Genomic DNA, 23,966 nt, shown 5'->3' on the forward strand with positions numbered 1-23,966 from the left:
GAAAGGCGAAGGAATTGGCACATCATATACACCAGGCGAAGTATTGGGTAAACACAGCGAACTTTCCCCTAGTGCCTAAGGGCAAAGATCGAATTCGGATTGTCATACACGCTGACAATACGGAGAGCCAGATCGAAGGCATTGTTCGTTTATTGAGAGAGTGGGCCCAGGGGCAAATAAGACTCGATGAGAGAAAGCGAGGACCTGCCCGAATGTGAGAAAATTTACAAGTTCGATATCTGGAAAGGTACCTGACCTTTGTTTCCCCCTTTCTTTCCTCTGTTTCTGTTCTTTTTGTCTTCGTCTCATGTGAATACCAGATTGCCACAGTGAGATAAAATTGGAATATGGCGGATTGATAAAGCTTAATGCAGTGCAGTAACTTTTGATTTGGCAGGTAACCGGTTTTGAAGCATGCCCTAATACAAATATACTGTTTAGTTAAGCTTTGGAAGGACTAGGGTTGGAATGAGAGTTGAAGTAAGGATCATCCTTGAGTTCTTATTACCTTTAGTTATATCGAAAGGACGCTATGTGCTATTCGTCTCGTGATATATAACTTATCATTCGCTTATACTTCATGGTATTTGAGTCCCACCACATCGCTTTACTAGTTGCCCGGGTGACTTCATGACTTCTGTCAGAGGGGTCTTAATAAAGCTCCTGTACTTATACTGGATTTCAAGTCTAAAGCAACAGAATAGAGACGGATTCGCATGTCGCAGCTGCGAGTCAGCTCATTCAAATATAGCTTGACTTTGCCGGAATTAGCCCATGCTGTGCTGGTATGTGGATCTCTAATGCAACAGGCCTAGTTTTGGTGGCAAGCTTGGGGTGGTCAGGAAGACCATATCTTAGATAGACTCTTAAACTGATTGCATCTAGCTTAAACCACTTTCACTAGGGTGATCTTGAAGTATGGACCCATATTTATAGCATCTAAATTCTCCCCTACCCATTGAAGTACTCGAAAGTGATAATAGTGAGCTCTCCTTAGTTGTTTGTAGTCGGTTGTTATGTTGTTGCTTGTAGATATGGTGTCAAGAGCGTGCCAGAAGCCGAAAGGAAGAGATAGGAGAAGAACAAACAAAAAAGCATTTCAAGTAAAGGGCCAGGTTGCAATAACACCATATAGTCAAGCAGTATCACGACAAGAATCATATCAAGGACACCCATAATTGTTGTATGCTCATCCGGAATAAAAAAAAAGCCTCTGCCGAACGACCTTAAGCTGTTTGGCGTTGAAGATCAAGACCCCGGAGGCTTAGTTCCAATTCCGAATTCAGGCAAGTCATGATACCCCGATGACAGTTGAAAGCCCGACCATTGCGATCCCCTCCTGAATGCCACTCTGGGAGACTGAAGTTACACACTTTTGTCACAAGATCACCAGCCTTTAAACCTACAAGACGTGGTGCTGTGCCAATTGGTGTGAGCAAGCCCTTCGAATGTCTCTGTAATATGAGAGTACCAAGCATAATCGACCTGCACCCAAGGGAGCAGCCACGCTTTCCCTCAATGAGAGAAGTTTGAAGGCTGTCTAGAGAGGAAAATGTATGTCGAATTGCCTCCAGCCTCTTTACGTTGATGTCGTCTATGGGACTCGTTAGCAAAGGTCAGTCAAGCAGCGACGTAGCTGGTTGTACCAATGATCCTCTGTGGGATTGGTAAACCAAGCGAGGTAATTGAACCCGTAGCTTGGCTTATAATAAGCCCTGTTGCCTTTTTAAAGAGAGCAGGCATTTTCCAAGCCCACGATATCCACACCCATAACAGCACGTCGCGCGAGTATTGTGTTGGAAAGCTCTGCGCTAAGCAGCTAATCCACGTATCCGCGAAGAATCGCAGGACATCGAAACACTGATAGTAATCCACCAGAAGAGTGATTTTCGCAAGTAATTCAAGTCCAAGCGTTCGCAGAACCTGGTGGTGTTTGCAGTGACAGATTCTCAACAAAATTAGAAGTGCCTCCAGATCCCAACCATCCACTGTGATATTGACTGAGCCTGCACTGCGGAGCGTAAGGCCCTCCTTCCATGTTCCTTCAAGGGCGCTTTTGAAGACTGGCGAGACGGAAGTGAGGTGGCTTGCAGATACTAGAATGCGGAACTCTTGGGTCACAAGTGGCGTCTTGCGCTTCCTTTTGAGGCTGGATCCCTCAATGAACCTGACAAAGCGTTTGTTTGCATTCTGCAGAATGATCGTCACATTTCCGTCTGGATCGATCACATGGGTTACATTGTTTTCTGGCTTCATTTTGGGAGGTGTGGGTGATCTCTAGCTGTCGAAAAGAGACGAAACAAGATCGATAAGCTGTTTCCGAGAGGATGTTGCAAGTTAGATGGCTTGTGTTTTGTCGGAGTCCTAGTTCACGCGCCCAGTTGTGTTTGTAGAACTTCTGTTGTGACTCAATAAAGCTTACTAACAGGGGGTGAATATTATTTCGGTCATGTTCTCAAGTGAATCTCTTTCTCTTTATTTCACTCAGAACGAAACGGAGCCTTCTTTCACTCTGAAAACATCATCGAGGAGATTAAAATCTACCGAGATCTAGACTGTCAGACTAATTGATATGAAACCCAGATGTCGCCACCACACAAGTCTCATAACAAACTGCATCATTATCTGCATACTCAGGTCTGAGTAGCTCCTCGATTTGTACGTTCACTATGAGCGCGAGAGAAGTTTATACGTCTCCTCTCAGACAAAGAGCTAATTTATACGCATATCTCTCGTCGAGCAATACAGATAAGGGTCAAAACAATAAATGGATTTCATCGATACCTAACGCGTTTCCAATCTGGGAACAGGTTTACGAAGAGCTACAAGCAAAGGCACAAGAGTTAGCCGTCCAAAAGCATCAACATAACGCCACTGAAAAACAGCAAAGCCAAAGAAGCAGAGCAAAGCAAAGCAAAGCAAGCAGAGCCAAGGAAGCCAAGGTAGCAAAGAGAGGCAAAATCAAGGAGGCAAAGTCAAGGAGGCATATCGACTCTCCTTGGTAAAAATCTCTTCTTCTTGCCTTCAAGGCTTGATGAAGACACCCTCTTCCTTCCACTTGCCCTCCATGAATGAAGCAGTGCCAATCGCTCCCTCGGGTTCGACCATCTTGTAGAACAGGATGATCTTGTTGCGATACACCATGGCATTAACTCCAGCGTCCCCATAGACTCGCCGTACAACGTCAATAGTTTTGCCGTCGACGCAGTCCCGCAGTCTCATCTGATCATCAGCATAGATAATGTGGTTCTTGCCTTCATGTTGCACAGAAGCCAACGGGGTCCTGACCATGACTCTGCTGCCCTCAAGCACTTTTCCCTTGTCTAGAATAAGGGACAGAAGATCAGCCTTGCTAGAAGCAAATGGGCTTCGGGAGGTGCCAACTTACTTTCCCAGCGCTTGCGTTCGGCCTCATATCTCCACCACTTGATATTCTTGTCATGGTCTTGGTGATACAGGTCCACATTCTCCCGAGTGACAATACATGCGAGATGCGTTCCAGGAAGGGAGAGAGGCTCGTCCGAAAGCACGTGTTCCAGGTGGAAGTTACCCTTGTTGTCCCGGCGAAGTTCAGTAATGGGCGACTTCCCATGCTCCTCTCGGCTGTTACCCAATCAGTACCAGTATCACGATAGAGCTTATGTGGCATAATCCCCACCTAACGAAGAATACCACCTGGGTTCCATGAGAGCTTTCCCGTTCGAAGCCCTTCTGGGACACACCACTGGTGATGCGCGAGTTTTCTGCGGCATGGCCTGGTGGCTTGGGAGCGTCTTCCCACTTGTCCGAGGAGACCCTTCTGACCTTTTCAATCAAGTGGCCTTCTTTGTTGAGATAGATCATGTGGATCTAGGGGCTGCTGTTAGTAGAGCTACCGTTACTATAGTACTTCGGTGTACACATACCGTGGAATGCTTGTCGTAGTTCATATCCTCTTTGACATAGTAGGCAGTCAAAGGGGAACCACCACTCTGCGCGTCTGCGGCGACTTGCACAGATGTCTGCGTGGGAGGGCCACCTTCCTCGGAAAAGGCTTCGACAATGTAGCCAGACCTTTGATAGAAAAGGTACAAGTTCTTGTCGTCTGTAGTCAGGCCGGCAAGATCGGTGCTGCCAAGAGAAGACATGCTGGTTGAGCTTGAATGAAGGTATCCGCTGCTGATAGTAAGGAACAGTATGTATGAAGAAGATTCGAGAGGATTTGGATGAGGAATACTCGACTAGAATCGGAGATATACTGACCGGTATATATAGACATTGTTCTCTGAACATTTGCATCTCCTGTTTGCAGGGAAGGGTCTGGCCATGGAAATCATACCCGAGTATACGTCAAAACGGAGTAAAAGACATATCTGGATTGGGCGCAAACATACGTCAGCTATGGATATGGAACTGCCTAGACACCAATATCTGAAGTCAATTCGTAACTTAGAAACCATAGATCTGTCTATGCACACACATGAAGTGATGGTATGAGGAGAATGCTGGGTGGTCCCAACTGACAGATGCAAGACACCACATGTTATAGATGATAACTCAACGGAACTTAACCCGAATATTCCAAGGTACCATAGGCAAGGATTCTCTCTACAGCTGGTATGTCGGATAACTTGGTATACATGGTGAGATCACTGGATCGTTTAGAAACCCTTATACTCTGTCCATGACCTCCCCAAGCACTGACCCTCCCCATCTGCTCGATTTGTGGAACTGCGGGGATTTTGTGACGCAATGTTGAATACTAAGACCTTATACAAAAGCGGTTTCAGGGAACGGGGTTCTGAAGAAACCTAATGATGACAAGAACCACGGCCCCCTATGTGAATGGTATGTCCTAGACTAACGTACAATATACAGGGCGTGGAGCCAAGGTTATAGCACGGCAATGAAAACAACCTGTGGGGAAGCGTAAGCAGCGAAAAAGGAAAGGCTACCATCGGATACTACCAAGCAATACTCTCTGGTTGAGCAAGTCCAAAGCTACATGCAAATCCTTTAGCTAATGAATATTCATACAGTCAATGTCGGGTTCTGGAATCCGTTTGGTCCAAATACTCAGATACTTTATATACACAGATATGGGTCGTTCTAACCTGTTTTATGCGGACACCCTTGTGGTCATTTGCGATACTGTCAGTCCTTCGTACAGGATTATGGAGCGCACCCTAAAGGTCAGGAAGTATGTCCCGATAGCTTGCACATGTCTGGGGGTCCTGTTGTCTTTTGACCGGTTGGCATCGGGTAATCTTGCAGCATCTGTACATGACTTCAGGATAACGTAGCCTACATTGATACGGCGACCAGCTCAGGAGAGCAGGTACCTATATGTTGTAGGAAGTTATGCTCTCCATGGCAGATGATGACGCTTCTCCTACGCTTGTAGTTCTTTCGTAAATGGTGAACAGATACACAGCATTCCATAACTCAGCTTACGTCTAGGATGGCTAAGAGTCCGAGGTCTTGTGACACATTGCGAGTAAGGGGCTGCCTGGATGTCAGATGCATGGGGTCTTTAGTTATGTATCTATAAACAACCGGCTCGTTTTCAGTCTCTCGTCACAGTCCTTGTGTTGGTTTTTTTTTTTTTTTTTTTTTTTTTTTTTTTTTTTTTTTTTTTTTTTTTTTTTTTTTTTTTTTGAGCCCCAAAGCTTAGTAGGTTATATAGAAAGGAATCGCGGTATTACACATAAATCTGAGGTACAGCATCTAACATTAAGTTCTTTAAGGGAGAGGTTTCGGTTCTACAGTCCGCCCTAGACCTGATTCTTTAGCCATCAGCATAGAGGAATTGTTGCTCTTTACCCAACTGTTTTTATATAAAATGACTAGGTCTTTTTAGAAGGTAAGATGCAACTACTTCAATAACTATTCTTTCGAAGCTTCTCTCTATTATTCTGTATATTACAGAGGGTCGGATTGAGCGATGTGCAGAGAGATCAGGATGCAGCACTGCCACACGCGGGTCAGTCAAAAGAGGCCCTTCAAAGTTTAGCATTGAGCGCAGACCTTTTGTCCTCATCGTCGAACTGCAAGACAAACGTCTCATCCGGGTTCTTCGGCCGGCCAAAACGCACAGTCGCCTCTCGGCGGGCGTGATCGTACATAATGTTGAACAAGGTGGCTCCCCTACTTTTACCTTCCTCGTATGCTCGACATATGCTAAAAGGATAGTTGTCTTCATCCTCCCAGAGCCGGGAAAATGCCTCTTTGGTACCATCAAACCGGTCAAGAAGGTTTTCCATACGCTGATGGCGACTCCACGAGTCCGGTAGAGGATCGAGTTCTTTCGCATTTTCGCCATGGTTGAGCAAGCAGTGGTTGGTGTGCACCAGTCTGCCCTTTGCGTCGAGCACCTGCTTTCGGAGGCTGATGGGGGAGAATTCCAGCCCGTATGCCTCCTGCCCGTTGCCGACCATGATAAAGGCGCTGGCGGCCATTCCACCTTGCTCCACGATTCGGTCATAGGCCTGGGAAGGAGACGTGCTTTCAAGAGCCATGCGGAGGGCAAGATGCGAAGGAAGTCCAGTGGGCCGAAGGCCCTGAAGGTGAAGAGCATTGTAGTTGACGGCAACTCCCGCACTGTTGAATCCAACCTTGCCGATAATTCCAGCTTCCGTGATCATCTTGATGGTGGGCAGGCCGGGTTGACGGATGGTCAACTGGATCAGATTCTCTTTGGTGGCGGAGAAGAACTGGAACTCAGGAGAGGGTAAAAGTGTAAATGTCAGCGGCAGATTCCATGAGATCAAATCGAAGAGGTTAAACGTCTTTACGTACATCCCAGTTTTGACCCTGTAGTGCTCCGTTGGAAAGTTTACAATAAACGGTAGTGCAGCCATCACGGGCTTCGACCAGGCCATATGCAAATTCTGTGCGGGTATTGAGCATAATAATCTCGGAAACATCGCGTTCGGCACCCTTTGCGATACCTTTGATTTTCATGAGTCCTCGTCAGTATGATATAGAAGGTAGGGAGACAAAAGCCACACCCACCGCGAATCTCCTCATGATATCTGGGCCATCTTTTCTCAATCACGCTTCCCAGCTCCATGAGAATCTGCTTAAGCTCGTCCTCCGTCTTCTTCGTTTTCCCTCGGATGAGACCGACGGCGAAGTTAATAGATTTGGCGATCACAGCTTTGGCGGTCGAGCCATGTTGGTACCCAATCTAGACCAGGTCAGAACTGAACCAATTTCATGAAGAATTGCGACGTTCAGCAAAGGGCCTACCTCGAAGGGGTTGCCTTGGCAAGTAACCTGAAGCATATTGGGTGTGGGCCGTAGTTAAGCAAGTAGTTGAATTGGACAGATAAAGATGAGAAACACAACCCTTGGGTTCGAGGATTCCGGTGGGAATACACTGAGACATATTCATTTTTTCTTTGGTCCACCTTACTGCAGCTCAAGCCCCAATGTTGAGTCCATACTTGTAGCATGAGGGTGCAGAGAGTCCCTGAATGGCCTTGCCTAACATAGCCTTTGATACATCGGTAGGCTAAAATGGCCCTGGGTAACTACTCAGTGGAGTCCAACACGAGGTATCCACTGTTATCCATTCTTCACTACGGACCCACATGTATAGCGTTCTGCAGGCTTCTGGTTAGTGTTGCATTCTGGCTACCCTCAGCACCAATGAGGAGCCATCGAAATCGTCCTGATTCATTTATTTGACGCGGACCGCACCTAGAATCTCGGCGTGGGTAAAGCTGCGAAGGTAAATTTAGCAAACGAAAAAGTCGTCCGCAGTGGCAAATGCCAAGGTAATCGCTTCGGGAAATTGGAGCTGAAGAAAGCATTATATTAGGTAACCGCTTGGCAGCATTATGTTGACAAGACAAGAAGGACAGGCTGGCATTTCAGAGCGGGCTTGGTCTTCTACTAGATCGAGCCATTGGCCCCAGCATAAACTATGTTCGACGAATACGAAGGATGTGCGCATTTTTGATCTTTGCATTAGGGCATTCATTTATTGACTAAGTACGTTCGGCTACCCCTCATCTTAGGTCTGACCATTCTTGTTGATCAAACTAACTAGGCCATTCTGCAGATACTGGCCGTAGGAGACTGGCTCCTTGTCGGTCTTGCCGTCGGGGCTACGTGGGTCCCACGGCTGGATTGTCTCGTCAAAGCCCAAATTGACAAAAAATGGAAGGGATTGGCGCTCCTCGTTCACCCATTTGACCCGATGAATAGGGGCGGGGTAGTAGTTGTTGGTGATGTGTGCCATGTAGCTGCCGCAGTTGATCAGGTAGCCGGTGTCGTTCGCCTCGATGTCAAGGTAGCCTTGAGGGGTCTCCACTTGCAGGTTCTGCACGTTGGACTGGTACAGGACGGTGATGAGCGACACATCTTCATGCCATTCAAAACTTAATTTGGTGCCGTCCGCTGCGGTCTTGATGGCGGCTGGTGGGTAGGGGTCTAAAAATGGGTAGCGGATGAGAACGACCGAGGAGAGGGCGTCATCCTTCTTAAAGTGGCGGCTGAAGAAGTCCTCCTCTTTGCCCAGTGCCAGAGCATAGCCTCGCAGCAGAGCCGTCGAGAGCCCGAACACATCCCAGTAGTACTGCTCGGCGAATTCGCGGAAGCCCGGATGCTTCGTCTCGTCGGGCCACACGTTGACCTCGTGAGTAGGTGTCTTCGATTGAATGCGAGGGTGGTCGCTCTTGAAGTTAGGGTTTAGATAGCAGAAGGATTCCACAGCCTTTTTGCCTGGGATAGATAAATAGTACCCGGCCCGGATCTGGTCCTGGTGCTCCTTGTTGTAGGCGCGAATGGCAAGGTCCCATTTCTCTTCATCTGTAATGGACATGTGGAACTCCTTGGTCTTCTGCGAGAGTCGATTCACATCGATTCCATGGTTGATCGCATAGAAGAAGCCGGTGTCGCGTGAAGCAGCGTCAATTGCGCGCGCCGCCTTCATCTTCTCCTCCATATTGTCACCAAACAAGGGCGACACATCGATCTTGGGGACATTGGCCTTGAGAGTGGAAGCCATGGCGTGTAGAAAAAAGAAGATAGGATTCTAATGACCACGAAAGCGACAAATAGAGGTAGAGCGAGGGGAAAGCAGGTAAGATTCTCTCTAGAGAGCAATGAGTGACGAGTAGAGCCGTGAAGAAGACGATGTCATCTCTTTCTCTACGCTTGAAAGGACTATGGACGGGCTTTTACGCTGAGGCAACCTAAAGAACGTATTCATAAGCCCTAAGGTTTTATTGTTCGATGTTCTGCGGGGGCCAAAATAGACTGACTGATAGCCAGACAACGAGGTCCACCGTCGGAGAGTCTTTGCTGGTCTGGGTACTTGACCAATCTGTAGAAGCAGACCAATCACCGATCGTCCGACAGGTATCCCCCTCCCATTTAGTCGCAGGAACGCAGGTGCTGTAATAGAAATGGAGTCGGGGATGTTCGAGTTGTTAACGCGACCGAATCCATCGACCTGGTGGGCCTGCCAAGCCTTAAGAGGCGAAATGATATATCCTACTCGGACGGCGATGCCCGAGGTGCAACACCTCCCATTCACGTATCGGCACTACCTCGAATCTCATCACAGTGCGTTAAAATCGTATCCCTTTTTGGCTCAACGAAAGTCATCCGCAATCGAGCGATCCCTGAAATCAGAATCGACCGTAGTCTGGACTATGCGGGTCACCCTTTGTGGCATCCCTGGCATGACGGCGCGGGAATGTTCCTGTGGCTTTTGTGGGGCGATCTTCCGCTGCGACGTGGGGATACTTGACGGCGAAGGAGCAAATGGCATCTAGTCTGCTGTGGACCGTAATGCACGGGCATCTCCATCCTATCTCCTAAGGGAGAGGGGCGTCTAAAGTAGCCCAGGTATTTTTTTGTCGATGGCCCAGGCAGAGAAGATACCTTTGCAGCGAGAGATGAACGTATCCAGCCCAATATAAAGTATTTCCCGCATGGCGCCCGAATTGTCTGTTATGGCGTCTTTTTTAACCACTTATTTTTGTCAACGACCATCGTTTCTCGCGCTTCCAGCGACAAATAAATGACATGACTCAGTTGCAGCCACTAAGCGTAGCCGATTCAGGATCGATAAGCTTATCGAGGGCCACAGACTCCAGGGCCAATGGAGGTGCGAGCGTTGACAATGATATGGTTAACCTTAACAATGGCGACATCAACCCTCACAATGGGAATGGGATGGGAAGCAGTATCCGCATCCACTTTCCCGGGGGTATCGAGGGATGGAAGGATTCAGTGAACCAGATCATCGAGCGCTGCGACGTGAGTGGTCTAGCAACCGACCCCACGAGATATCAACTTGCATCGACGGGATTCGGTGACGCGAGCACCGTCTACCGGCAGCGCTTCATGGCGGTTCCTAGCGAGGTATACTCCGCATTGCAAGAGTTGTGTGTTGAACGCCGCGTCAGCGTGAGATCCGTCATTCTTTTCGCCATGCACCAGATGCTGAAAGGGTTTGGTAATGGATCAAAAACCATTACCGCCTCTCTGCACGTCGAGGAGAATCCCCAAGATTCTCGGCCATTGTGGGCGGTGTCACCCATATTCGTCAGTCATGAAAGCAGGGACGAATACTCCGTCGCACAAGCGATTGAGAGTATTGAATCGATGTGCAGTTCGAAAAAGCTGTCCACACACACAATCGACAAAGCATCAAGCCTCGTGAAACTTGGGTTGTTTGACTTACTTGTCGTCTTCGCCGATGCAGACGATGCTCATCTCCCATCATTTGACTTCCCCCTGGCAGTGATGGTGGAGGAGGGTGAAGCAGGACTCCAGCTGACTCTGCGCTTCTCCGACTGTCTTTTCGATGAGGAGACAATATGTAATTTCACAGATGCCCTTAACATCTTGCTCGCTAAAGCAGCGACAGGAGGAGCAACGCTAATTTCCGATATCGAACTGCTGTCATTCGAGCAACAGCAGCAGCTGGATGAATGGAATAACACGGATGGCGAGTACCCAGCATCCAAGCGACTGCATCATCTCATTGAAGAGGAGGCAGAACGCCACGAAGACAAGGTCGCCGTGGTTTGCGAGGAGCGAAAGATCACTTACGGCGAGCTCAACACCCAGGCAAACCGTCTCGCACGCTATCTTCACTCTACAGGCATCCAGGCCGAGCAGATTGTCGCGTTGTTCCTCGATAAGAGCGAAATGCTCATCGTTACCATTCTGGGTGTGTGGAAATCTGGCGCAGCCTACGTGCCCATTGACCCTACGTATCCAGATGAGCGGGTCCGATTCGTGCTGGATGACACGGAGGCACAGGTCATCATCGCGAGCAGTCGACACGCCGAAAGGCTTGAACGACAGATCATCGGCGACAGGAAACTCTGCATTATTCACCTGGAACCATTACTCACATTCCTTGCTCAAGATACCTCGAAATTCCCAGCGCACAACTTGGATGACCTACCTCTCACGAGCAGACAGCTTGCCTACGTGACATACACCTCTGGAACAACGGGGTTCCCTAAGGGTATCTTTAAACAACATACGAACGTTGTCAACAGTATCACCGACCTGTCTGCCCGTTATGGGGTGACTGGGCAACACCACGAAGCAATTCTGCTCTTCTCGGCCTACGTATTCGAGCCATTCGTTCGCCAAATGCTCATGGCATTAGTAAATGGCCATCTCCTGGCCATTATCAATGACGCCGATAAGTATGACGCCGACAAAATCCTTCCATTCATTCGCGCACACAACATCACCTACCTCAATGGTACTGCCTCTGTTCTACAAGAATACGACTTCTCCTACTGTCCGTCCCTGAAGCGAATGATTCTGGTGGGTGAGAATCTAACAGAAGCCCGGTACCTGGCCCTGCGCAAGCGATTCAAGAACCGCATTCTTAACGAGTATGGATTCACCGAGTCAGCCTTCGTAACAGCGCTCAAGATTTTTGATTCCGACTCGACTCGCAAAGACACCAGTCTAGGAAGGCCTGTGCGCAACGTCAAGTGCTACATCCTCAATCCTGCCCTCAAGCGTGTCCCCATTGGGGCTACGGGCGAGCTGCACATTGGAGGATTAGGTATTTCAAAGGGATACCTCAACCGTCCCGATCTCACCCCGACGCGGTTCATCCCCAACCCCTTTCAGACGAAGCGCGAGAAGAAGCTCGGAGTTAACGGGTTAATGTACAAGACCGGCGACCTGGCCCGCTGGCTTCCGACCGGCGAAGTTGAATATTTGGGACGCGCAGATTTTCAGATCAAGTTGCGAGGCATCCGAATCGAGCCCGGCGAGATTGAGGCGACATTGGCTCAGTACCCCGGCGTCCGGACTAGTCTGGTGGTGTCTAAAAAACTTCTGAAAAATACTGTGGAGACTACGAACGAGCACCTCGTGGGTTACTATGTCTGCGACAACGCCTCGGTATCCGAGACGCACTTGTTGTCTTTCTTGGAGAAGAAACTGCCTCGATACATGATCCCGACGCGTCTGGTGCAGCTGTCGCAGATCCCAGTGAACGTGAACGGAAAGGCGGACCTGCGCGCCCTGCCAGCCGTCGATATATCCAAATCCTCCGAGGTTCGTTCCGACCTCCGAGGCGACATGGAGTTTGCCCTGGGGGAAATCTGGGTCGACGTACTGGAAGCCCGCCACGGATCGATCTCTCGCAACGACAACTTCTTCCGTCTTGGAGGACACAGCATCACCTGTATTCAACTCATTGCACGCATTCGAGAGCGACTTTCAGTAAGTATATCTGTCGAGGATGTTTTCGCAACAAGAACGCTGGAGCGCATGGCATACCTTCTGCAGAGCAAACAGCAGGAGGCATCAGATGGGCGCTATGAGAGCGAGTCTGCTGCGCAGTCAGGGCCACTGGAGAGAGATGCAGCAACCGAGGAGGTATATATGGCAAACAGTCTTCAGCAGGGGTTTGTCTATCATTATCTAAAGAACATGGCACAATCTGATGCCTACATAATGCAATCCGCCCTGCGATATAATACCACATTATCCCCAGATCTGTTCCAGAGAGCCTGGAAGCACACACAACAGGTCTATCCAGCATTGAGGCTTCGATTCAAGTGGGGAAAGGAAGTATTACAAGTGATCGATCAGGATCAAGTCTTGGATTGGCGTTTCCTCTGCTTCGCCAACGTGCCTACAGGTGCTGTCGAGGATCAGAAATTGGTCGAATTGCAGCGCCAGGACCGCGAGGAGCCATACAAACTGGATACCGGTAGGCTGTTCCGCATCTATTTGATACAGCACAGCGAGAATCGCTTCACATGTCTCTTTAGCTGCCACCACGCAATCCTCGATGGTTGGAGTCTGCCGCTTCTCTTTGAGATGGTCCATGACACTTACCTGCAACTGCTCCATGGGAACAATATCGCCCCACCTGCAGATGACCCTTACGCTCGCACTCAACGGTACCTCCAAACGCACCGTGAAGATCATCTGGATTATTGGGCCGGGGTGGTTGAGCAGATCGCCGAGCGGTGCGATATGAATGCCTTGTTGAACGAGCGTAGTCGTTACAAAGTCCAACTGGCGGACTATGACCACATACAGGACCAGAGACAGCTGACAGTGACCCTCCCCGGAGATGCATGGCTAGGAGAACTCCGTCAGACCTGCTCCGCCCAAGGCGTTACCTTACATTCGATCCTCCAGTTTGTTTGGCACGCCGTGCTTCACGCTTATGGAGGCGGCACCCATACCATCACCGGCACGACCATCTCTGGAAGAAACCTGCCCATTAGCGGAATTGAACGATCCGTTGGGCTTTATATCAATACGCTACCATTGGTAATCGATCATTCAGCATACAAGGACAAGACTATCATGGAGGCCATCGAGGATGTGCAGGCTAAGGTGAACGCGATGAACAGCCGCGGCAATGCGGAACTGGGCCATCTACGCAAAACCGACCTGAAGCACGGATTATTTGACTCTTTATTCGTGCTTGAAAACTACCCAAACCTGGACAAGTCGCGAGTTTTACAGCATCAAAGCCAACTGCAATATTCAATCCAAGGAGGTACTGAGAAGCTGGACTATCCGCTGGCTGTCATTGCACGTGAAGTTGAGGCGACTGGAGGAGTCACTCTGTCCATCTGCTATGCCAGTGAGCTGTTTGAGGAGGTGGCCATTTCAGAGCTGCTTCATATGATCCATGACACTCTGGTGCGGGTTGCGCAAGGCTTGAATGATCCTGTCCGCAGCCTAGAGTACCTCTCATCTGCCCAACTGGAGCATCTTGCTGCGTGGAATGCTACGGAAGCGAAGTTTCCCGACACCACATTGCATGAGATGTTTGAGGTTGAAGCGAATCGGAAGCCCGAGAAAACAGCGGTCATTTATGAGGAGCGGGCCTTAACCTATCGCGAACTGAATGAGCGGGCGAACCGTATGGCACATCAACTAAGATCCGACCTCAGCCCGAAGCCCAATGATGTCATCGCCCTCATAATGGACAAGAGTGAACATATGTTCGTCAGCATTTTGGCCGTGTGGAAGAGTGGAGGTGCATATGTTCCAATTGACCCTGGATATCCCGACGACCGCATCCAGTATATCCTAGAGGACACCCAGGCCATCGCTGTCATTGCGGACTCCGGCTATGTAACTCGCATCAAGGAAATGGCTGCGCCGGGGACGCTTCTTTATCCCTCTGACCTGACATCCACTCCGGATCCAAAGTACAGTGCATCAAACCCTTCTCCGTTAAGTCAAAGCACAGACCTGGCTTATATCATCTATACATCTGGCACGACAGGTCGGCCCAAGGGCGTCGCATTGGAGCATCATGGAGTGGTCAACCTGCAGGTGTCGCTATCCAAAATATTTGGCCTCCGGAGTACTGACGACGAGGTAATACTTTCTTTTTCCAACTATGTATTCGACCATTTTGTGGAGCAGATGACCGACGCCATTCTCAACGGCCAAACACTACTGGTACTCAATGATGAAATGCGCGGAGACAAAGAGAGACTATATCAATACATTGAGAAGAACCGGGTGACCTACCTGTCTGGCACCCCATCTGTGGTTTCAATGTACGAGTTCAGCCGTTTCAAGGACCATCTCCGCCGTGTAGACTGCGTCGGAGAGGCGTTCAGTGAACCGGTCTTCGACAAGATTCGCGAAACTTTCCATGGCCTGGTCATCAACGGCTACGGTCCAACAGAGGTCTCTATCACCACCCACAAACGTCTCTACCCGTTCCCAGAGCGGCGCACGGACAAGAGTATCGGCCAGCAGGTCCATAATAGCACGAGCTATGTGCTAAACGAGGACATGAAGCGCGTTCCCATCGGGGCTGTCGGCGAGCTCTACCTAGGTGGTCAAGGTGTGGCACGAGGTTATCACAATCGCCCCGATGTGACCGCAGAGCGATTCATTCCCAACCCGTTTCAGACAGAAGAGGAAATGAAAACAGGCCGTAATTCTCGTCTCTACAAGACGGGTGATTTGGTACGCTGGATCCCGGGAAGCAACGGGGAGATTGAATACCTGGGCCGCAATGACTTCCAGGTCAAGATTCGCGGATTGCGCATCGAACTAGGTGAGATCGAGGCCATCCTGTCATCATACCCTGATATCAAACAGTCTGTGGTGATTGCGAAGGATCGCAAAGAAGGAGGACAGAAATTCCTCGTTGGCTACTACGTCGCTGATGCAACGCTGTCGTCCGCCGCTATTCGGCGCTTTATGCAGTCTCGGCTGCCTGGCTACATGGTACCCTCTCGTCTCATACCAATCAGCAAACTCCCTGTCTCTCCCAGTGGAAAATTGGACACAAAGGCCTTGCCCTTCGTCGAAGAAGAGAGCGAGATTGATGTGGTGGCGCCGCGCAATGAAGTGGAACGCACCCTTTGCCACATCTGGGCGGAACTGCTCGAGATACACCCAGAGGAGATTGGTATCTACAACGATTTCTTCAGTCTGGGAGGTGATAGTCTAAAGAGCACGAAACTTTCATTCATGGTCCACGAGACCTTCAGCCGCGCGGTCTCGGTCAGCACCCTTTTCCGTCATCGAACAATCGAGGCACTAGCACAGCTGATCATAAACAATTCTGTGGATGTGAACGAAATTACTCCACTAGAATATAATGAGGGGCAGATGATTCCCGTGTCCGGGGCCCAGGAGCGACTTCTCTTCATTCACGAGTTTGAGAATGGCAGTAATGCATACAACATTGACATCTCCTATAAATTGCCTGGCTCAGTTGACGCCTTGAATCTCGAGCAGGCGCTGCGTGGAATCCTTTCTCGACACGAGGCGTTGAGAACGTTGCTTGTCAAGGACGACACAACTGGCAGCTATATTCAGAAGATATTGAGCCCCGATGGCGCCCAGCGCATGTTCTCCGTCAAGGCGGACGTAATCAAGGCCATGGAGCAATTGGACCAAGAAAGGGCCAGTCTATCCCAGCACATTTTCCGCCTGGGTGATGAACTGCCTTGGCAAGCCCGTATCCTTAGGCACGAATCAGGCAGCTTGTATCTCATCGTAACGTTCCACCATACCAGCTTCGATGCATGGTCGTTAAGTGTATTTGAGCGAGAACTTCAAGCCTTGTACGTGGCCCTCCACAAAACAAAGAGTGCAGCGAGCCTGCCCACACTCAGAGTCCAATACAAGGATTACGCCCAGTACCATCGTCGGCAGCTGTCACGGAGTCACCGTAGCCTATCCGACTTTTGGTTGCAAAAGCTCAGTGGCTTGGAATCATTGCAGCTGATCACGGACCGTCCACGACCGGGGCATTTCAACTACGACGGCGACGATCTCAGTATCGAGCTGGGTCAAAAGGAAACACAGAACCTGAGAGAGGTTGCCAAAGAATGCAAGTCTAGCCTGTACGTCGTCTTGCTATCCGCTTATTACGTGATGCTTGCGTCGTACGCGAACCAGACGGACATCGCAGTGGGTATCCCAATCAGCCACCGAACACACCCCCAATTCCAGTCCATCATTGGATTCTTCGTCAACCTGGTTGTGCTTAGAGTGGATGTATCTCATTCTGCCATTGGCGACCTCATCAGAAGGGTGATGAAAGAGCTCGTCCAAGCACAGTTACACCAAGACATGCCGTTCCAGGAGGTCACGAAGCTGTTGCAGGTAGTTAATGATGCTAGCCGGCATCCATTAGTACAGACTGTTTTCAACTTCGAAGCCCGTCCAGATGAAGAACACGATTCTGGGTCGCAGGATGAGGGGGCAATCCAATTTACTCAATACCGGCCGGTTCAGCCCCTAGATTCAGTTGCGAAATTCGATCTGAATGCAACGGTCACCGAACTGGAGTCAGGTATGAGGGTCAACTTCAACTACGCCACCAGCTTGTTCAACAGGAGCACGATTGAGGGCTTTTTGCGTACCTACGAATATCTCCTTCACCAGCTGTCGGAGCTAAGTGCAGAAGGAATCAAGGAGGATACGCAGCTGTTGTTGGTTCCTCCGCGAGAGATTGGCGATGCGCACCTACCGTTGGCACAGTCTCCGCTTGCAACTCTTGCTGAGGAGCGGAATGCAGCGTCGCTAAGCCAGGCCTTTGAGTACGAAGCTTCCCTAGCCCCAGGTAAAATTGCTATCGCTCAGGGGGATAGGGTACTCAGCTTTGCCGATCTCAACAAGCGGGCTAACCAGCTATCACGATACATGTTGTCCATATCCTCCCTCGGGGCGGAAGGGCGAGTAGCTCTGATGCTGGACAAGAGCATCGAGACAATTGTTTGCATTCTGGCGATATGGAAGACTGGTGCAGCATATGTGCCCTTGGATCCAACTTACCCGACGCAGCGCGTCCGGCTGATCCTGGAGGAGACCCAGGCGAAGACCGTTCTTGTAAACTCCCATCATGTCTCTAAATGTGAATACATGGGCGCAAAGGTCGTATCAATCGACTCACCCGCCGTCAAGACCGAAGTCAGCCAACAGTTGAGCTCTGACTTGCCTGCAGTTGCCGGTTTGGACAACCTGGCGTATATAATCTTTACTTCAGGTACTTCCGGCAAGCCCAAGGGCGTTCTGGTTGAGCAAAAGGGTGTTCTACTATTGCGTGATGCCCTCCGGGAACGGTATTTCGGCAATGACTGCACCAAGCAGCATTCTGTACTTTTCCTTTCTAACTATGTCTTCGACTTCTCTGTAGAGCAACTTGTGTTATCGGTGCTCAGCGGACACAAGTTGATCGTTCCTCCGGCAGATTTCGTCGTCGATGAAGAATTCTATAGGATGGCCAACACTCACGGTCTCTCGTATCTCAGTGGAACCCCATCCTTGCTGCAGCAGATCGATCTGGCACAACTACACCACCTGCAGTCCGTGACTGCAGCAGGAGAGTTGCTTCATGCCACGCAGTACGAGAAGATGCGCAGCAGTTTTGGCGGTACGATCTACAATGCTTATGGCATCACCGAGACCACGGTGTACAACATTATCACTGAATTCACTGTGAATTCGAATTTTGAAAATGCTATACGCGACGTGCTTCCCGGCACCCGAGCGTATCTGCTGAACAAGGCACTTCAACCCGTCCCGTTTGACGCAGTCGGAGAGCTCTATCTGGCTGGTGACTGCGTTACACGTGGTTATCTCAATGAGCCTCTTCTAACAGATCAGCGCTTCCTTCCCAACCCTTTCCGGAACCAGGAGGACTTCGCCGCTGGGCGTTTCTCGCTACTCTACAAGACCGGCGACCTGTTTCGGTGCCGGTTCAGCCATCAACAGCAGCCACAACTAGAATACCTAGGAAGAGACGACTTGCAGGTCAAGATGAGAGGGTACCGGATCGAACTTTCTGAAGTGCAGAATATACTTGCGTCTAGTCCCGGTGTCCAGGAGTGCGCAGTCGTTGCCAAGTATGACAAGGACGATAGCTATTCACGGATCGCTCAGTCTATAGTCGGCTACTATACCACTGACAACGAAGCTGTGTCAGAAGCCAACATTCTCACCTCCATGAAAGCCAGGCTTCCAACCTACATGGTGCCCAGCCACCTCTGCCGTCTGGAGGGTGCACTTCCTGTGACCATTAATGGAAAGCTTGACATCAAAAGACTGCCAGAAATTGGCAACGCATCAGTGGTGTTATCATACAGTCCGCCGAGGAACATACTAGAGGCTAGGGTATGCAAGCTGTGGGCATCTGTCTTGGGTATCGAACGATGCGGTATCGATGATGACCTGTTCAAACTGGGTGGTGATAGCATCATGTCATTGCACCTTGTGGCCCAGATTCACAATCAGGTCGGTCGCAAGGTCACCGTTCGGGATATCTTCGAGTATCGTACTATTCGAGCCCTCCATGACCACGTCTTCATGAAGGACATAGACACGAGTGTTGTGGACCAGTTCCGTAGCGAACAAGGGCTGGTGGTTGGTGAGGCCCCCCTTCTGCCAATTCAGAACTGGTTCCTGTCCAAGCCACTGCAGCATCCGAGCTATTGGAATCATACTTTCTACATCCGAACTCCAGAGCTGGATGTTACTTTGCTGAGAGCTGCCATCATCGAATTGCAACAGTATCATGACGCTTTCCGCATGCGACTGAGGCGCAAGGATAATAAAATTGTACAGTTCTTTGTTAAGGACGCTTCTCCTGTCCAGCTTCGGGTGCTAAACATGAAGGATGTTGACGGACCTACGGCCATTAACGAAACACTGAGCGAGTGGCAGTCGGGCTTTGACCTTGAGAAGGGGCCAATCTGCGCCATTGGGTACCTGCATGGGTACGAAGACCGATCCGCGCGGATATGGTTCTCCATCCATCACATCGCCGTTGACACCGTCAGCTGGCAAATCTTGGTCCGTGACTTGCAGATGCTCTATCAGAATGGAAGCCTGGGGTGCAAGGGCAGCAGTATTCGACAGTGGTCTGAAGCGGTACAAAATTACCAACCGTCAAAGTCTGAATTCGGTCACTGGAACGACCTCATTGCGCGAACAACTTCCAGCATCTCTGCGCTTCCTGCATCGACCGGTTGCCGCGTACGTCTGACCAGGAATTTGAGCACTGAGAAGACAGCTTTGCTGCTCCAAGGCAGCAAAGGTGGACAGGAGGTCTCTGTGTACGACTCTCTACTGGCTGCGGTTGGATTGGCACTCCAAGCTATCTGTTCAAGAGGCCCAAGTATGGTCACAATCGAGGGACATGGTCGGGAGGAAGATGTTGACCATACACTGGATGTCAGCCGCACCATGGGTTGGTTCACCAGTATGTATCCGTTTGAGATCCCCCATCTCCGAACCGAGAACCTTGTTGAGGGAGTGGCCGCTATAAACGAACGGTTAAGGCAGGTCCCTGCTCGAGGAATCGGCTATGGAGCGTTGTACGGCTATACTCGACACCCGTTGCCTCAGATTACCGTCAACTACCTGGGTCATCTCGCTCCAAAAAAGTCAAAACTAGACGAATGGGCTCTCGCCGTGGGCGATAATGGACTCGAGTATGGACTCATGACAAGCCCAGAGGACAAGGACAAGAGCTCCTCCGCCGTTGATGTCACCGCTGTGCATATTGATGCTACTATCACAATCGACATGGACAGTGCTTGGAGCCTTGAGGACAGTGAGAAATTTATCTCAAACATCGAAGAAGGACTTAACAAGATCATCGACAGCGTGACAAGCCAAGAAACCTCATCCCCAGCGGATCCTCAATTAACCGAGGAGACGTACACACCGTATTTTGAGTATCTGGAGCCGTCACGACAGGGCCCAACGCTGTTCCTGCTGCCCCCGGGCGAAGGAGGAGCCGAAAGCTACTTCAACAACATCGTCAAACACCTACCTGGGACAAACATGGTCGCCTTTAACAATTACTACTTGCATAGCAAACGCCTGCGCACGTTCGAGGAGCTGGCGGAAATGTATCTTGACCATGTACGCAACATTCAACCACATGGACCGTACCACTTCATTGGATGGAGTTTTGGAGGAATCCTTGCGATGGAGATGTCCCGGCGGCTGGCAACATCGGGCGAAAAGATTGGCCTCCTTGGTATCATAGACACATACTTCAATGTGCACGGAGCAACACGCAGCATTGGCCTGGGAGACGCCAAGATCTTAGACCCTATCCACCACATCTACCACCCCGATCCGACGAATTTCAAAGGCCTGCCATCTGCCACAGATCACATCGTGCTGTTCAAGGCCATGAAGACGAACGATCAGTATGAATCGGAGAATCAGCGTCACCTGTACGAGTACTACGACGGGACACCCTTGAATGATATGGACAAATTGCTGCCAAGTGATACCGCTATTCAGCTGGTCCCGCTTACTGACGATACTCACTTTTCTTGGGCCAGAAATCCCCAGCAAGTACACCGGATGTGTGCGGCCATCAAGGACTATCTTTCTGGTTATTAGTCCTTTAATAGGAGTATATGAGATGGTTAAAGTGATGAAGGAAAGGGTATATGATAAAATCAAAGGCAGGGTCGAATTCTTGTAGGATCAGGTGCATCAAGCGGTGGTAGCGGCTTGCTATGAGGGGGCTGACCTGTGCTTTTATATGAAGGCTGCATTGTGATAAGCTTTAAATTTCAGTGGTTTACAAGATAAGGGGAGATTCAGAAAGAGAGTACGAATTAGGAAGGTGCATATTCAATCCGCGATAAGATAAGCGCTTCACTGCCACGTGCCTCCACATGACATCATCCATATTGTTATTATCAATAAAATGCCTTCTTCTCCAATATTTATCCACAGCTCCACTACTATTTAGTAAACTAATGGTGCTATAGTAGCTCTGCATCATCATGATGCAACTGTCCTGTCACTGCTCCAAAACTAAACTTGTCAAGCTCAGGATAAATAACGCCGTTCCATCGCCAAGATGTCAATCATGAATTCCAGAACCCACATTCCATCACTATCAATAAATACAATTTCAACATCACAACCATGGCACATAAGCACGGAAAGCATACTCCTCGTCTTCACAGGTATGGCCCTGCCTCAATTCACTTATTTAGACCTCGCAGTCTCACAAAACCAGATTCGGAAAATGGATGCCCTCCACCCTCGACAGCCATCACGAATGGCTGGGCGGGCTAATTGCCCACGTCGACAGCAAAGCCGACCAGGAACTTCACCCGGTGATGAAGGAATTCCAACACCTCATTGAAACCAACACAAGGATCTATCTCCTTATAGAAGCTATGTTCACCGAGGTCCCCCGTAACAGAGTCTACGCCAAAGACCCAACAGGATGTCCCCAGATCCGAGACTACAAGCATATGATCCAGGTACTGAATCATCTCCTCACGACGGCGCCTTCATGGAGTGACTTCACCCATCGCGTCGGTCTCGTCGGGCTACCCATTAATGCAGTACTGGACTGGCCCATGGGCACACCCAGCGGGTACGCTGCGTTTCTAGATCCAGAGATCAACGCCATGATCAAAAAGGTACTCAACGCCTGGGGCGAGTATCTACAATCCCCTGAGTCGGCCCATGTGCTAGATGATTCGCAATACGGATGGTTCGGTGAAACGGGGAAGAATAACCTCGTCACAGTAGCTAATGTAGGAAAGACAAACCACTCATTCGAGGATATGTTTGTCTGTGACCCCTCCCAGAAATACCATGGGTACAAATCATGGGATGATTTCTTTACTCGGGTCTTCCGACCAGGTATTCGCCCTGTTGCATCACCAGACGACGACAACGTAATAGCCAACGCCTGCGAGTCGCAACCTTACAAGGTGGCTCGCGATGTCAAGGGAAGAGACATTTTCTGGATAAAGAGTCAGCCGTATTCGGTCTTTGATATGCTGGCGCATGACTCTCTTGCTAAACAATTTATCGGTGGAACAGTCTATCAAGCTTTCCTGAGCGCGCTGAGCTACCACCGCTGGCATGCGCCTGTCAGCGGCAAGATTGTGAAGGCCTATGTTGTTGACGGGACGTATTACTCTGAGCCGCTGTTCGAAGGTCTAGGAGATCCACATCCCCATGATATCGATTCTGTTGGAGAGGTCACGGCCCAGGAGTACATTACGGCGGTTGCCACGAGGGCATTGATCTTTATCGAAAGTGATAACCCTGCCATTGGGCTAATGGCTTTCCTTGGTGTCGGAATGTGCGAAGTTTCGACCTGCCAGATCACAGTCTCTGAGGGTCAACATGTTAAGAAGGGAGACGAGATAGGAATGTTCCATTTTGGCGGGTCAACACATTGTCTCCTGTTCCGCAAGGGTGTGAATGTCAATGAATTCCCATCTACGGAGACGGACCAAAACGTCCCAGTGAAGGCCCAGGTTGCTATTGTGACCCCTTGAAGCATTGAGTTGGAACCTTTGTCCATACATATACTTAAAGGATTAATGTTGTGGACGTCTATATAGCCCATAAAATGCATCATATATTGTCATCATCATCATCATAACCGCCTATATCCTACAACGTATACTTGAATAGAGGTGACTTATCACCCATATTCATCAACTGCTCCTCCGTATATTGCTCCCTTACTTCGGACTCCGACATCTTCGATCTCTTCTTGTTCTCCCACCAAAACGAAGCTTCCAATATCAGTGCGAGGATCAAAGCTGAGCCTCCAAATGCAATAGACAACCCAAAGCCAGTATAGTACTTTGGCTTCTCGCTGTCCATATACATATAGCTTCCAATAATACCACCAATATTACCGACGCAAATATTGAACGCCACACCAATTGCCCGTCGATTGGACGGGGTCAAGTTGTTCGAGGTCCAAGACGTAGTGGCCGGATGAACAGGGTAAAGACCAATCATAGCCAGAATGACTGCGAAAAAACTAGGACCGACATTTTCCTCCAATTTGCCATCGAATGAGATGATGATGCCATATCCGACCGTCAGCAGGGCGAGAGGAATCACGACAAACGGCATTCGCCAATAAAACCGATCCGAGAGGCTGGAGAAGCACACAGCAGAGATGGCACCGGCGACGTAGGGGGGAACAGTCATGAGTTGGGCGTTGGTGTTGCTGAAACCCATTGCTT

General features: G+C 49.7%; 5 protein-coding genes across 5 annotated transcripts; 1 reads left to right on the forward strand and 4 right to left on the reverse strand.

The window, feature by feature from the left end:
• Nucleotides 1-1,620: 1,620 nt before the first annotated feature.
• On the reverse strand, nt 1,621-2,256 carry AO090038000547 (uncharacterized protein; the record flags this gene model as incomplete). Its single annotated transcript, XM_001825399.3, has 1 exon — nt 1,621-2,256. The coding sequence occupies one exon, from the start codon at nt 2,254-2,256 to the stop codon at nt 1,621-1,623; it is 636 nt and encodes a 211-aa protein (XP_001825451.3).
• Nucleotides 2,257-3,323: 1,067 nt separating this feature from the next.
• AO090038000546 (uncharacterized protein) lies at nt 3,324-4,127 on the reverse strand (the record flags this gene model as incomplete). Its single annotated transcript, XM_001825398.3, has 3 exons — nt 3,324-3,603; nt 3,659-3,849; nt 3,906-4,127. 3 exons carry the CDS (start codon nt 4,125-4,127, stop codon nt 3,324-3,326), a joined length of 693 nt encoding a protein of 230 aa, XP_001825450.3.
• A 1,854-nt stretch (nt 4,128-5,981) lies between these two features.
• AO090038000545 (uncharacterized protein) lies at nt 5,982-7,266 on the reverse strand (the record flags this gene model as incomplete). The annotated part of the gene is made up of 4 exons (XM_001825397.1): nt 5,982-6,692; nt 6,778-6,929; nt 6,994-7,168; nt 7,231-7,266. The coding sequence occupies 4 exons, from the start codon at nt 7,264-7,266 to the stop codon at nt 5,982-5,984; spliced, it is 1,074 nt and encodes a 357-aa protein (XP_001825449.1).
• Nucleotides 7,267-7,999: 733 nt separating this feature from the next.
• On the reverse strand, nt 8,000-8,995 carry AO090038000544 (uncharacterized protein; the record flags this gene model as incomplete). The annotated part of the gene is made up of 1 exon (XM_001825396.1): nt 8,000-8,995. One exon carries the CDS (start codon nt 8,993-8,995, stop codon nt 8,000-8,002), a length of 996 nt encoding a protein of 331 aa, XP_001825448.1.
• A 1,025-nt stretch (nt 8,996-10,020) lies between these two features.
• Nucleotides 10,021-21,345, forward strand: AO090038000543 (uncharacterized protein; the record flags this gene model as incomplete). The annotated part of the gene is made up of 1 exon (XM_001825395.3): nt 10,021-21,345. The coding sequence occupies one exon, from the start codon at nt 10,021-10,023 to the stop codon at nt 21,343-21,345; it is 11,325 nt and encodes a 3,774-aa protein (XP_001825447.1).
• Between the last annotated feature and the right edge of the window lie 2,621 nt (nt 21,346-23,966).

Source organism: Aspergillus oryzae, chromosome 6, assembly GCF_000184455.2.
Source record: "Aspergillus oryzae RIB40 DNA, chromosome 6".
NCBI classification, from domain to species: Eukaryota; Fungi; Ascomycota; class Eurotiomycetes; order Eurotiales; family Aspergillaceae; genus Aspergillus; species Aspergillus oryzae.